General features: G+C 36.6%; 1 protein-coding gene across 1 annotated transcript in view; it reads left to right on the top strand.

Moving 5' to 3' along the window:
• Positions 1 to 13,701, top strand: part of DNAAF10 (dynein axonemal assembly factor 10) — a 99,529-nt gene extending 85,828 nt beyond the window's left edge. Inside the window, 7 exon segments of the mRNA XM_059187850.1 lie at positions 586 to 686; positions 2,970 to 3,100; positions 5,653 to 5,754; positions 7,270 to 7,385; positions 8,305 to 8,439; positions 11,091 to 11,188; positions 13,383 to 13,701. Of these exon segments, the coding sequence (XP_059043833.1) occupies positions 586 to 686; positions 2,970 to 3,100; positions 5,653 to 5,754; positions 7,270 to 7,385; positions 8,305 to 8,439; positions 11,091 to 11,188; positions 13,383 to 13,590 (891 nt within the window). The 3' untranslated portion in view covers positions 13,591 to 13,701.
• The last annotated feature ends 2,436 nt before the right edge of the window (positions 13,702 to 16,137 follow it).

The raw sequence follows: 16,137 nt of genomic DNA, 5'->3' as shown, positions 1-16,137 counted from the left end.
CTGTGATTATGCAATACGGGGAGCAGTTGCTTTTTAAAGAAACATCAAAATACTGTCTAATCCATACCAATAGCAGTGCCTTTGGTACCCACATGTATACAAATCTCCATGCATTGATAAGGTCCCAGAGAGAATAAGGACATAAACATTCTCAGTTTATAGGGTCCTGCAGGGAAAACTATAAGAGACACATAAACATTTTTGTTCCAGTAGCCATCTGGAAAGAATAATATCTTCATTATGTTCTCGTTTCTGCTGAGGATCTTAAAGAAGAATAGCACATTAAATGCTGAAATTTTCATATTTGCAAACCAATGGAGATGGTATACTTGTCAGCATTTGAATGTCTCATTAGTGAGATGAGAGGAAAGGCAAAATTAAAACTCATTCTCTTTGACAGTTACATACTTTTAAACTATAGGAAAGTGACTAGAGGAAATGCATGATAATTTTGACCAGAAAGTGTTTTAATTGCTTTTTATATTATGTGTCTTATTAAAGTTCCATAATAGAGCCATAAATATCATGAATTATAAATAGCTGCTTACATAAATAATGTATCCTCTCTTCCTCCCTTCTGTCAAGATTGAAAAGGCCAAACCCATTAAATGTGGAACATTTGGTGCAACATCTTTACAGCAGAGATATTTAGCTACTGGAGATTTTGCTGGAAACCTTCATATATGGTAAGATTATTTGATCAATATTAAGACATGAGGTAGGCTATTCCTTTGATAGTCTTGTTGCTCTTCCTCTGAAAGAGAGAATTCTAATTTTAAAATTTCTTGTTCAATTTTAACTATTTATAAAAATGCAAGAATTGTCTATTAATACACATTTTTAGATTTTATATTCAAAACCCTTTTAAAAATACTGTTTTTCTGTAGATATTTTCATAATGTTACCAGTATTTATTTCCACACCAGCTGTTTGGTGCTAGCATTTAATACTTTATAAGTGTACATAAAGGGCTCTTCCCCACACATGTGTAACACAGAGAAGTTTGATATTGTTAACATATCAACAGGACAATTGGCATTACAGAATAATCTACTGAATTTTTTTGTTTAATTTTTTTTTTAAGATTTTTATTTATTTATTTGACAGAGATCACAAGTAGGCAGAGAGGCAGGCAGAGAGAGAGGATGGGAAGCAGGCTCCCTGCTGAGCAGAGAGCCGGATGCGGGGCTCGATCCCAGGACCCTGGGATCATGACCTGAGCCGAAGGTAGAGGCTTAACCCACTGAGCCACCCCAGGCGCCCCTGTTTAATTTTTTAATGTAGAATCCTCAATTTATTAAAGTTTTTTTTTTAATACTTTAGCTAACATCTAAGCACAACTTTTTAGGAAAACATCTGTTGAACAAATCAATATAAATCTGTTATAAATGAACAAAACTGTAATTATGCCAAATGTTTGTAATTTTCATGTTCTACCTAGAATTATTTCCTCATATTTAAGTTAATTTGCAGGAATTGATATTTCTCCTTAATTACTTTTCAAGAATGTTTCTTATTTTAACTGTGTGAAGTATATATAGTAATGTTCTAGGAAGAAACGATTTCCTCTGCCTTCTGTTTTCAAAGGTGACCTTTCTTGATTCTCACTTAGAATCTGTTGCTTTGTAATTGAATTACTCTAACATATTTATTTTAGAATCACAATTTAAACCAGAATGAAGCTATATTTTAACTTCCCTTTGCTTTAACTGCTAAATACTTAAGTTTGCATTTGTTAGAATACTTAATGGTTCTTATATGCTGTGTCATATTCTTTCAAAGAAATGGGGAAAGACGAGTCTGATTGTTATTTTTAAAAATAACATATTTCAGTATAAGAATATGCAAAAAAATATACACTGTTGACTGTCTTCCTAATAGAGTGCCTTAGTATAGTTACAGGTATTACTGACTTATTTTCATTATTAAGTCTTATAATTTCATGTTATAAAAACAGTGTTTTAAAGTCTGTAAAAACAGTAAAACAGTTCTTTTAAGTAGAATCTCAGCCCTTTTAGTCTTGTTTCTTTCAGTGATACTACAAAAATAAACTGTCTCTGAACTAGGTTGAGCTACCTGAAATTTTAATTAGGGAGATTTTACCAATAAATCTTGGCCTAGTAATAAGGTAGGATTACATTTCATGGATAGCTACATTAATTTTTTTTGAGTGTAGGTTATCAGAAACTAACTTGTTATAGAAAAATGCGATTTAGAAGCTTTAGTAGAAAAAAGAGAGACAGGTGAAGGGATATGTTAACGTAACCTACTTGAACCATTCATCACCCTGCCATCTTGGGTAGATTCAGGCACTCGTGGTGACTGCTTTTCTCTGTTTCTTTCTCTTAACTAAACTACACTTAGACACACCTGCCTTTGTTTTGACCAGCATGATGATACACTGAAAAATATGTAAAGAGAGAAAAATAGTATGGAATTTAGTGAGAAAATAGTACATTATAAAGGGAGAAATGTATACAAAGTAAACACTACTTGTATTTTATCCTTCCAAAAGATCTCAAGATCAGACTTCCAAGACCTATTTGGAAAAAGCATTCTGAATTACTTTGAATTTACTCTTTGTTTAAAGTAGTGATTATTAGATTTCAGTGACCCAAAGGGTTGGCAGATTTGGGGCTCCTCATCCATTACATATGGGGAGGAGCCCACATTTATTATCAAGCTTGTCTAATAAGTCATGTGCAAAGGTCCTAGATAGATTATCTCTGAGAATCACTAAGTGGGCTCAGGATGTAGAGTTCCAAGTTGAATTATGACAGTTCTCGTTGAGGGCTCGAAAGAAACTCAAATAGAGAGAGAATATTGGAAGTAAATGTATAAATTAGCTTCACAGCAAAGCCCTTATTTTTAAACAAAAATCTAAGTACAGTATGCATTCTTAAATTTGAGTAGTGCACTAAATGTTTGGGACACATGGAGTAAGTAAGAAGCTGTGTTGTGTTGTCTAGGAATTTGGAAGCTCCAGAGATCCCAGTATATTCCGTAAAGGGCCATAAGGAAATTATAAACACCATAGATGGTGTAGGTGGACTGGGAATTGGGGAAGGTGCACCAGAAATTGTGACTGGCAGCCGAGATGGTAAGTTAAAGTATTCTTTGTATTTCAAAATTTTTTTTTTCTTTAGATAAATCTTTGTGCAACAGTACATCTTCTCTTATGGAAATCCTCTTTGGTAGCCATGATTCCCTAAATTTAACTGTACTGTTTTAATAGGTACATTTAATTGCATGGCCCTCAATTGCCTCAGACTTCTGGGTGTTTTGAGATAGAGACAGAGCACTTACTATTTTAGCTTTGAGCTAGTTCAAATCCTTACAATCATATTTTCCTTTGAACTTTGAAAGATTTAAAATTTCTTTACAGGTTTTTGAGACAGCTGACAATATAAGGTGGGTGGCAGCTTTTCACATTTTGGGGGGTGGAGAGGAGCAGAGGGAAAGAGTGGGAGAATCTTAAGCAGGCTCCATGCCCAATGCAGAGCCCAACCCAGGGCTCAATCTCATGACGCTGAGATCATAACCTGAGCTGAAATCAAGAGTCGGATGCTTAACTGACTAAGCCACCCAGGCACCCCTCACTTTCTTTTTTTAAAAAGTAGAATTAGTACTTGCAAAAATTATCGTGTTGACAGCTGGCTGAACATCGAAGTTCTATGATCCTTCCACTAAGCATTGTGAAAGATCCAAGGGCATGAACTCTACTTTTCTACCTGTGGTGACTAACAGGGACCAGGTCTATTGGTGTCCAAAGATGTTCTGAATGACTGTAAGAGGAGTCAGAATTTGTTTCTTCATGATGGGTACATAAAAAATTTGGTATCTTAGTGGGTTTGGCTAGTTTTTAATGGCTGCTCAAGACCATGAGGAAATTGTTTTAAAAGAAGTGAGATATAATTTTCTAATAGTTATTCAAGAGTATATGTGTTTCAGAAATCAATTATTCCTTTTAATAATAGAAGAAATATGAAATAGGGGAGGAAAAATAGCATTCAGTCTACCACAGTAGCATAACCCTTAGATTTGTTTTCCTTTCCAGTCTTGTATACCATTTTATATAGTTGTCAGTGTGAATATGATTTTTGTCTTTTTTTATTTTGTGCTTTGTCATATGCAAATGTTGCTGTTTCCATCATTACCATTCTGATGACTGTGATATTCTATCCTATGGATGTGTCACAGGAGCCCTTAACTATGTCTTTGTTAAGCATTCAGTTTGCTTTAAGTTTTTGTTTATTGTTTTGGGAGAGTGACTATAAAATAATGAGGGAATGAGTATCATCATGTATATAACTTTTTAGAATAAGCATACTTTATTATTTTTAAAAGTTATTGTCAGACTTTCCAAAGTATCCATGTCCATTCTGAACTATGATAGATGAGGTGGATTTCCAGTCTATCCTACCAGCATTGATTTTCCATTTTCCCCTAATTTTATAGATAAAAATAGTAGTCCATTCCAATTTGTGTTAACTTCTTTCTGCATTTGTTTTTCAGTTAGTTTTGCTTTGTGAATTTTGTTTATATTCTTTGCTCATTTAACTGTTGCAAATTTCATATGCATCTTATCAATTTGTATGAACCCTCTAGCGTAATAAAATAACCTCTTGTCACATTTGTGACCATTTTATTCTCTTTAAAGTAGCCTTTTTAATGACCAACTTTATTTTATCGTTGGAGAAAAATCTAGTGGGATATCTCTCCTTTTCCTGAGTTTATTATCTCTTTTAAGGGCTTTTCACCCTTGTCCTGTTCTCTCTTAAGTACTTGCCTTTTCGCCATTTTATTAAATGCATTTGTATTTCTCATAGGCAGTGGTGAGTTTAGTTAAGTAGTCCTGCAGTTTGCATTAAAAGGAGAAGCAATGAGAAGAAATATGTGTTAATTTTATTTAATATTTCCCTCATCTCTACTGCCACAGGGAAATTAAACTTAATTGTATGTGAGATAGTATTCTAAAACCCCATATAAGAAATCATAAATGTAAAAATTAGAGTTTGTTCATCTGTATAAGAAAAATGCCCATGATTATATGGTAGTATGGAAAAGAATTAAAATAACAATGATATTCTTCTAAGTAAATAGTACATTAGGTTTAGACTCAAAGAAAGACATGATCTGAGTCAGTAACATTTGTGTTTCCCTTGTCAGTTACACCTTGTTGGAAACTTTAGAACAGTCGTTGGCTTTTCTGTGTATCTATTAACTTGGAAATCAAGTCTGACGGTAACATGGGTTGTATCTCTGTTATTAAATATAGCTTGCCTGGGTGCCTGGGTGGCTCAGTGGGTTAAGCTTTTGCCTTCAGCTCAGAACATGGTCTCAGGGTCCTGGGATAGAGCCCTGCATTGGGCTCTCTGCTCAGCGGGGAGCCTGCTTCTCTCTCTCTCTCTCTGCCTGCCTCTCCACCTACTTGTGATCTCTGTCTGTCAAATAAATAAATAAAGTCTTCAAAAAAAAAAAAAAACTTTAAATACAACTTACCCAAGTAGAAGTCAGAAATATATGAATATTTTTAAGTGTTATACTATCTGTAATGTGGCCATATACACAGGAAGTCATAGGAAGAGAATGCAGAAAAGAAATGTCATCAATCACTATTGAATTTTGCCAACTCACTTATATGCACAACAGGAACTGTGAAGGTGTGGGACCCAAGGCAAAAAGATGATCCTGTTGCTAATATGGAACCTGTACAAGGAGAAAACAAGAGAGACTGTTGGACTGTGGCATTCGGTAAATTATTGAAGAACCTTGCATTTGAGGTATCAGATGGTAAAAAGCATAGTGCTTTCAGAAATTCCCAATAGTCTCATCACACACTGTTTTGTGGATTATTCTGATAGTTTATTGAGGCAAATAGAGGTGGTGGTTAATGTCAGCCTCCGGGGCCTCGGTTTGAATCCTCGCTTTGTTATTTCTTGGCTGAGTGAAGTGGGCAATTTACCGAGTGTCTCTATTCCTTAGTTTCTTCATTTATAAAGTGGAATGAATAATAGAATTTACCTAATAGTATTATGAGGATTCAATGAATTAATACATGTAAAGTGCTTAGATTTGTGCTTAAATTATTAAGTGCTCAAAAATATTTGCTACTATTATATACTTCTGTTTAACTAGATAATGTTGACCTAGTTTAGAACCAAATGCCATTAATGGAGCCAAGCAGAGTTTCAGATGCTCGAATGTGACCTAACAAATCTTACATTATATGCTACACAGAAGATGTTTATTTTCTAGAACATAGTTATGCCATTACAGAATTATTTGTTATAATTTGATAAATGTGTTCTTCTGTTACTATACATAAAAGGAATATTGACTTTGTAGGGCTAATTGATGTGTGCCCTAGTATCTCTTACTGAGAGCCGTAATTAAAATAATTTGTTGATAACAGACATTAAAAATTTAATTTAACAGTATATGTGAACTGTTTAACTTTCATATGTTATTTTAAAATTGCAGTATTTTGTAATCAGAGGAAAGTTTTAGGTTTCCAATTAAAGAAAAAACAAGTTCTTATATGGGAATTACTGTGTTTGTACATTATGAACAATAATATATAAACTTAGCACATGTACAGTTTGGTAAGAAATTTCAGGATTTTGTATTTAGAGTCATCATCTAAAATTTGATATGGTAATTAAAAAGTAATTACCTATGGGTCCATTAATGCCTTTCATCTTTGATCTAAGGAATATAAGTGCAGTTTGAAATTGGGGACATTAAATTTGAAAAATAATCCATTATTTTTACTCTTCTATGAATGTCAAGTATGTCCAGAATACTGTGGACATGCAAAGGTGAGAGAGATTCCTAGTCTTGCCTCAAGAACCTTGTAGTTTAGTAAAGAGGGCATGATATCCACACTAATTATAGTACAGGGTAGAAATGATAAAAGGTCACAAGACGTGTAGATGAATATAGAAGGAATCTCGAGACTTCTTAGTCTGCAAATATGGTAGAGAAAGAACATTTGCTTTGGACTTAGACTCCAGTGAACACTTTCACTTACCCCTTCAGTAGAGAATCTCAGCAAATGAGCTTTTTTTTTTGAAAAACAATGTTAGATAACCAATTTAATAATCTTGATGTCCTGTCAGGATTAGCAAAACGAGATTCTGCCTAGTGTGATTGTGTGTGTGTGTGTGTGTGAGATTTGGTACAAGCTATATGTGTCATTTTATAACATTATTTTAGCAGCCTTCAAATGTGCATTTGTACAGATCTGCAACGTATCTTGATTTCTAGGCAATGCTTATAATCAAGAGGAACGTGTTGTTTGTGCTGGCTATGACAATGGGGATATCAAACTGTTTGATCTCAGAAATATGTCATTGCGGTGGGAGACAAACATAAAAAATGGGGTAAGGTATATTTGGTTGCTTTATAGCTTGAGCATGTTTGTGTCCACCTCTGAACTATTTCATAAGGAGAGCGCCTCTAATGACTCATCTCGTACAGCCCCTCGGCCAGTAGTTTTTAACTTTTGGGGCTGTGGAGCCCTTTGAAAACTTAATGAAAATCATGGAGCCTCTCTTCAGAAAGTGAACACATACTCAGATGTGGTATGACAATCCCTGGTGAGTCACCAGTCCCTGTAGCCTATCTGTGGACCTCTGTAGCTATGCAGTGTGATATTAAAATGAGCTAGTAAGAGGCCTTTTTTCCTGCTAATATTAGAAAGCCTGAATAGTAACAGCCTCCCCAAGTACTTGGAGATTTTGGGGTCCTGAGTCATATACCGTATACCGTTAATAAAGAATGTGGTTCCTTCCTGTTTTCTAAAATTAGCTTTGGTTGCATTATATAAAATAACTATGTAACAACAATAAAAGATTATATAGCTTTCCAAATTAATCTTCTAGACAGGGGAACTCAAAATGGTTTGTTGATCCTATGAACCAAGAAGAAATTTTTTCAGTTAAAAGTATTTGAGGGATGCCTGGGTGGCTCAGTCGGTTAAGCCACTGCCTTCAGCTCAGGTCATGATCTCAGGGTCCTGGGATCAAGTCCTGCGTCGGGCTCCTTGCTCGGCAGGGAGCCTGCTTCTCTCTCTGCCTCTGCCTACTTGTGCGCGCGCTCTCTCTCTCTCTCTCTGACAAATAAATAAATAAATAAAATCTTTAAAAAAAGAAGTATTTGATGTATTGATCCTCAAAAGATAAACTGATTATTTAAATGCTTTCACATGAGCTGACGCTTTTAAAGTTGTTTTACTTAGTTTAAAAGAGCCTCCTGAATAATAATTATTAGGCTATGAATAATAAATATTTTCTATTTCAGGTATGTAGCTTGGAGTTTGACAGAAAAGACATAAGTATGAATAAGTTAGTAGCTACATCATTGGAAGGAAAGTTTCATGTTTTTGACATGAGAACACAGCATCCAACGAAAGGTTTTGCTTCTGTTTCAGAGAAGGTAAATATGAGGGAAATGTCTTTCTATGAACAGGAATGTTCATTGCTTGTTTTAGACTAATAAATAGAATTAGTCACCAAGGTTCCTTCCAGGTCTTTATATGAAAGGAGCTATTTTTAATATATTCTTGTGGGAACTTGACAAGTTTTTCTGTGCAGAGAGTACTTTCTCAAAGTTGATCAGTTTTAGATTTCTTGATTATAATAAAGGCCTCAGCTGGCTAAGAATCTTGTTTTGTACTTTAGGAACAATCCCAAGACAACTAGCTGATGCGAAGAATTAGATCAACAAAATCTAGCCTGGTGTTTTCTAATAAATATATAATATTTGTGTTAGTATCTACATACTTTTCAGAACATATAACACATATACCTTATGTCATTTCTTCACATTTTATATTCTAGTTTTCTATATTAAGTGAAATTATTTATAGCATCAATCGTGGGCACATAGTAGGTTCAAAAAAATTCTTCAGTCAGTCACTTACACATATATACATACTTTACCTTATTCCAGAAGTATCTGAGGTAGCTTAGAAGGAAACATATGGTATTACAACCTCAAAAATAGATGAAGAAAGCAGAGCACAGGGAAAATACTGGTTAAAGAAAGAAAAAAACTATAATGAAGCCTGCAGTAAGGACTGCATCAGACTCAAGCTGAAACAGCCTGTTGTTGGCCAGAGACGGGTTGGGAATGTGACTCTACCTTCCTTGAGTGTGAAAGTAAAGATCAGTTACAGATTTGTAGTTTCTATAAGATTAAAATATATAAGTTGCTCAGGAAATAAAAATTTACTCTCTTGCGCTCTCCCCCTCCATTGTGGATTCAGCAGTATTTCTCAAACCTTCCTGTTTTGTCTGGTTACTACTGTTAATTATTATTATCACTGCATATAAATTGCTGTCACTGCCTGATGAACTAAATCTTAACAAGGCAGCTATAAATTGCAATATTGTTTGCCTTTGTTATTTCTGAATATACTTATGTATCTACAAACAATATAAAGCACTTTGTTAAATTATCCTTTATACAGTTATAACACTTTTCTCATCTAGTATATATTTTAACCCACTGAGCCACTCAGGCGCCCCTCATCCAGTATATATTTTAAGATTTTATTTATTTACTTGACAGAGTACAAGTAGGCAGAGCAGCAGGCAGAGGGAGAGGGAGAAGCAGGCTCCCTGCTGAGCAGGGAGCCCAACACAGGGCTTAATTCCACAACACTGGGATCATAACCTGAGCCAAAGGCAGATGCTTAATCAACTGAGCCACCCAGGCGCCCCTCATCCAATATATTTTAAGGGGTCATGTCCCCTCTTGCTTTTTAGGTTTGTTTTTTTTTGTTGTTTTGTTTTGTTTTTTAATCAGCTTTCAGAATCAAAAGAGAAGTTTAAAATTGAAATAGGTTTTAACACTTTGAACCCACTCAGTTGAGGAGTCTTACACACTTAAAGGGTATATTTTGAGATATGGGATTTTAATCTGCTAGTGGTAATCCTTTTATAAGACTATTAAGTCAAATGCCAAGACAAATCACTCACTGAAATGTGAAGTATCTAAGAATGACTTAGATCTAGTTGGTCTCACTGTCTCTGCAAACAAAATCTTTCCTATTTCCCGCCATCCGACTCTCCTCCCTCCTTTTCACTTCTCTTTCCTTCCTCTGCCTCCCTCCATTTCTCTCTCTCTCTTTCTCTCTCAGATCCCTTATAGTGAATACACCATTAACACTGATTTATTAGCTGTTGTCGAGGTGCTAACAAGCTATTACCTTCCAGTTGCCATTTTTGTCTTTTAGTTTAATGTGACTGATAAAGACCCTGGCTTATTATGGCTTTAAACACCATTTATAAGTCTTATGATCCCTATTTTGAAGACTAGACAGGTCAAATGGTATAAATTAAAGATAAGGCTCTGGGAGCTTTAAGTTAAAGTTCATTTGGTGTATGGGAACTTCTTGTAGTTCCCATTCAGTTTGCTGGAAACCTGAAACTGCTGTAAAAAATAAAGTCTAGGGGCACCTGGGTGGCTCAATGGGTTAAGCCTCTGCTTTCAACTCAGGTCATGATCTCAGGGTCCTGGGATCAAGCCCCATATCGGGCTCTCTGCTCAGCGGGGAGCTGGCTCCCCCCTCTGTTTGCCTGCCTCTCTGCCTACTTGTGATCTCTCTCTCTCTCTGTCAAATAAATAAATAAGATCTTTAAAAAAAAAATAAAGTCTACTGTCTTTTTTTTTTTTTTTTTTAAATTCAGTATCCTTTTTTCCCCTTAGGAGGAAGTATATATGTTTGCATCTCGAGTTTTTCTTCTCTCTCGGAGTGAGCTAGAGATACTTAAATGTGTAAAAATCTATTTGCATAATTTATATGGTACTAGAAACTTATATGGACTTTTAATCTAACATTTTTTAATCCAGTAGAACTTTGTTGCATAAAGCAATAAAGAAAAATGATGCTTTTCTTAATTTGTGATGGACTCCTATAAATCTCTGTAGCCCTCACAAAGAGATGTGCCAGAAATACTTTACTTTAATAACAGTTGAAATTATAGTAGTAAAAAAAATTTTTTTACAGAGTTTCTCTTCTAGGGCAGTCTTTGTTTATCATATAAATGTAAAAACTAGTTATGTGCTTCTCATCCTCATAGGCTCATAAATCAACTGTGTGGCAGGTCCGACACCTGCCACAGAACAGAGAGCTCTTTCTGACAGCGGGAGGCGCCGGCAGCCTTCACCTCTGGAAGTAGTAAGTCTCTGCCTGTGCACGTTGCTGCTTTTTAAGTTACTGGTGGGAGGAAAGTAGGATTGGATTGAACTTTGTTGTCTTTCTTCCTCCTTTGACTTCATTCATTTTGAAGTGATTTTAAATTAAATGGTATTACATAAGTGCTATTTTGTCAGCTTTTTAAAACATTCATGTACTTACTTTACACTTAGTAAATATTAACCTTCTTTTGACACACTGCATATACTTGTCATTGTAGTTGTGTCTTCCATATATCAGGGTGCCTTAGGAATCATTCTTTTCATAGGTTTAAAATCGTGATTTTTTAATTGAAATTGTTGTTTTTGTCTTGTTTTGTTTTGATATGAAAAATGTGACTGAAGGCTTTTTGGAAATACTACCATCTGGTCATTACAACACTACCTCTAGAGAATAAGAAAAGGGTTGGAATTCCTTTTTTTTTTAAGATTTTATTTATTTTTTTGACAGAGATCACAAGTAGGCAGAGAGGCAGGCAGAGAGAGGAGGAGGAAGCAGGCTCTCCGCTAAGCAGAGAGCCCAATGTGAGGCTCAATCCCAGGACCCTGGGATCATGACCTGAGCCCAAGGCAGAGGCTTTAAGTCACTGAGCCACACAGGCGCCCCAAGGGTTGGAATTCTTAATTTTAGATACCATTGTAATGAAAGAACCAGAAGAGCGCCAAGGGCCCAATGGGTCTTCAGGGAAAGCCTGGTCATTGAGCTTGCTTTCTGTGTGCTGGGGGCTGCCTGAGTTACAGCTGTAGATGTGCCTTGAATCCCAAGTCCCTAAGGTGGCATGTACGAGGTCAGAAGCTCATTTAAAAGGCACAATAAAAGATAGGAGTGAATGGTATTTCTTTTTCCATCACTCAAGGAAAAAAAATACCTAACAACACAAGCCTGCAACTGAAAGATAGTTCAAAAATAAAGTTTGATTAATGATATAAGAAGAAAAACACCAGGGGCTCCTGGGTGGCTCAGTCGTTAGGCGTCTTCCTTCAGCTCGGGTCATGGTCCCAGTGTCCCGGGATCAAGCCCCACATCGGGCTGCTTGCTCCTCAGGAAGCCTCTTTCTCCCTCTCTCACTTCCCCTGCTTGTGTTCCCTCTCTCGCTGTGCCTGTCTCTCTGACAAACAAATAAATAAAATCTTTAAAAAAAAAAAAAGAAGAAGAAGAAAAACACCATCTTCAGTATAGCTGGGACTTTCACATTTGCAAAATACATGTCTATGTATTAGCTCCTTTTAGAAGCTAGCAGGGAAGCTGAAAAACAGGGCTACATTTGAAAAGTGTTAAGGTATTTAGGGATCTAGCCGACAAAACAAAAACAAAAACAGAGTGAATGCATTAGATCAACACTGTATAGTTTTTGTGAGTAAAAAGCAGAGGAAGAGTTTTAAGAATTCTGGGAGCATGCCGGGTAGACAGACCATTTGGTAACTACTGTTTTCTTAATATCTTGCCCATTGTCCTTCCCTGATTTCTTCCAGCCCAGTCTGCACTCTCCATTAGGCTCTGCCTGTGTCCTTAGTTAAGCCATGCAGCAGCACGTCACTATTCTGCCTGGGAACCAAACTCCTTAGGCTGCTTCCTTGAAGAACTGGTTCCCGTTTTCTTTGTAATCCACATATGGAGTTGTATTCCATGTGATGTGCAAACACATTTACAGCTAGAATTTTTGATGATTGGGGACTTGTGTGTAATTAGAAATTGGAAGCTATCTCAGTATGAACTTGAATCCTTACCAGAAAAGATATCTAGTATAATCTTCAAACCGGTCTGGAGATTTGCTGTCGGAGTATTATACCAGCAAAAGAGATTTGGTCTAAGTAAAATGATACTTAGCCTTATTTCCATTTGCCATTTTCCCTTGGTAGTAGTGCAGTTAAGTTGTATTACTGAGCACACAAGAGTTCCTAGGGCATCTTATCTAGTTAATTCAGAAACTGTTTTTTGAATGAATGGACCCCAACATGCTGATATTTGTGTGTGTGTATTTGAAACACACACACACACACACACATATATTCTCTTTATTGTTATAAAACAACGTTAGAAAGATTCTTTAAGTAGTTACCAGTTAGTTGTAGTAATCAACATAGAAGTAAAAATAGAGCTACTGGTCTGTATGCTTGTAAACACAGTGTGGAGAATGCTAAGATTTCTCTCCTTACTACTCTGGCCTTGTTTGCAGTGAATACCCTGTTCAGCGGTCAAAGAAAGATTCTGAGGGAGTAGAGATGGGAGTTGCGGGCTCTGTCAGCCTTCTGCAGAATGTCACCTTGTCTACTCAGCCCATTTCCAGTTTGGACTGGAGTCCAGATAAAAGGGGTCTCTGCATCTGTAGTTCATTTGATCAAATGGTAAGAGTATTGATTATTACAAAACTCCATAAAATTTGATCTGAAGACTTAGGACTTGAAACCTTCCAGAGGAACACTCCTAGTATTTAGGACATGCATGGGATCCTCTGACCCTCACTGAACAGAGCTGGATTTGACTGATGAAAACAGACCCCAAAAAAAAAAAAAAAAAAAAAAAAAAAGAAAACAGACCCCAGATGCCAACGTCCAGACTAGCCTTTCTGTGGGTGTGAAACACAGAGTGCTATCTTCCAGTGACCGGACTCAGAACTGGTTTGCTGCAGCGGGACACCACTGTTTCCAGCTCTGTCCATTTTCCCTCCATTTCTAAGAAGAAGTTGATACTTGTCTGTATTTTAAATTTGTTCTTCATCCCCAGAGTTACATATTTTACCATAACACTTGGTTTAAAATAGTTCTAAAAGTACTGTGAATTAACTTCGTAAATATACTTTGAGAGATTTCAGTGTCAGTAAGTTTCTGTAAAGAATATCACTTTCTAAAATCCCAAAATGGCATGGTCAGACTAGATTTGGGTAACTATTTTCAGCTGTGTAACTCCTAAAATGAAAAAATATTTACCAAGTGAATATGTACAATGATCTCTTTACTTAAAAAAAAAAAATAGGAGTCAAATTGGACTTTTGGTTATTGACTGGTAAGTGATGTTGAGATGTATAAGATTATGGAGGTTTTCTAGCCTTATTTTTTGTCAAATCTTTTCATATATTTTATGAATAAATTTGCTTTTGAAATCTATGGAAGTTTTGATTCTGTTAATTTAATAGTAGTAATAAAGCCAACACCATCACATCTTTGTTCTGTAAACCTCTTCATTCAGTAGGCCTCTTTAATGCTCCCCAGATCTTTCACTTAGCTCGGAGGCACTCACCTGCGTTCAGCCCACCCTCCCTCACTCCTCAGATCAGGAATCAGCCACCTGAAACATTTGAAATATCTAAGAGTCCTGTGACTTCATGGGTTCCTGGAAAGTCATTAATCTGGAATATTCAGAAAATTAACCTTTTAAAAAATCCTCAAGATATTTTTTTTTTGCTGTGGACATAATTATGGAAGTAAAAATTAAATTGAATTTAAAGCCTGCACCTGCTGGTGTTTTTGGTTGGGTTTTTTTTTTTTTTTTTTAATTGTCAAAGAAAAATGAAAAATTTGTGAAATTCTTAGAAAACTTGTAATTGGTAATGTAATTAGAGAGGTTTTAAATCAAGAACAATAAATACTTTGATTTCATTAAATCTAAGATGTCATCGATTGTAAGATGAACTTCAACCACTGAGAAAGGAATACGCTGTCTAGAAACCCATACACACTTATGACTCATCATTTCTTTAATGTTCATTGGATATATATATATTTTTTAAGATTTTATTTATTCAACAGAGAGAAACACAGTAAGAGAGGGAACCACAAGCAGTGGGAGTGGGAGAGGGTGAAGCAGGCTTCCCACTGAGCAGGGAGCCCGATGCGGGGCTCGCACCCAGCACCCTGGGATCATGACCTGAGCCTGAGGCAGACGCCCAACAACTGAGCTACCCAGGTGCCCCTGGATATTCTTTTAAACTTAGATATATGTTTTACTTTGTGCATTCTTATAAAGGAAGACATAAAAAATAAATTTGGCATGGTATGCCTCGATTTCTCCCGCTTCAGAGTCTGATCCTTCTACACCACCTCTCAATATTTTCCTTACAGTACTGTCCTTTGTACCATAAAAAATGTTGGTGACACAGCCTCTCTTTGAAACCTGCTTCTCTATTGTCTCCAGTTATTGGACACTATCTCTGCAAGTTCTGGTGTACCCGTGCCGGTGGTGACAACGGTCATGATGGCTGCCTGGCTTACCGGAGGACCATTTCAGTTGTCTGTTGCTGTGTCACAGATCATTGCAAAACTTAGTAACTGTGCTCTGTGCAAAATCAGTCAGGCGGCCCTCCTTAGGGCTAGAGGATCTGTCTCCAAGGCGGCATTCAGGTTGTCAGCTGGGACCTCAGCCAGGCCTGAGAACCAGGGCCTCTGCACATGGCGTGTGCATCCTCAGAGCAGTGGTGGCTGGGTTCCCAGGATGAGCATCCCAGAAGAGAAGGCCAGGTAGAAGCAGGAGCATTTTTTAATGGGCTAGCTCCATCATTCACTTAGCATCACTTTTGCCACACACTGTTAGTTGAGGCAGTCACAAAATCTTCCTCTCTCCCCAGTTCAAGGGGAGGGGACATAAATTCCAGTTCTTTATGGGGGCATGGCTAGGTCCTGGAAGAGTGTGTGAGACTTAAAATATTTTGTCCACTTTTCGAAGATACAGTCTGGCTTGGTAAAGTTACAGGATGAATCACAACTTCAAAGATGTAAAAATGTGGAAGGAGGGTCACAGACTGGTTAAAATGAATGAAGTTTGTTACTTGAAATGCAGCCCTCCTGTCCCACTTACCTGTTCACACACCTCCCTGCCCCTAATTTAGTATGGCTATTACTAATCACTAATGGTACTAATTTTCTCTGAGTCTCACAAGCTTTATCATACAACTAGGACCTACTACCAGCTGTTGGGGATACCCTAATGGAGTTCAG

This window comes from Mustela lutreola, chromosome 9 (assembly GCF_030435805.1).
Source record: "Mustela lutreola isolate mMusLut2 chromosome 9, mMusLut2.pri, whole genome shotgun sequence".
NCBI lineage: Eukaryota > Metazoa > Chordata > Mammalia > Carnivora > Mustelidae > Mustela > Mustela lutreola.
Note: the sequence above shows the minus strand (reverse complement) of the source record. Positions and strands in the feature narration are given on the sequence as shown.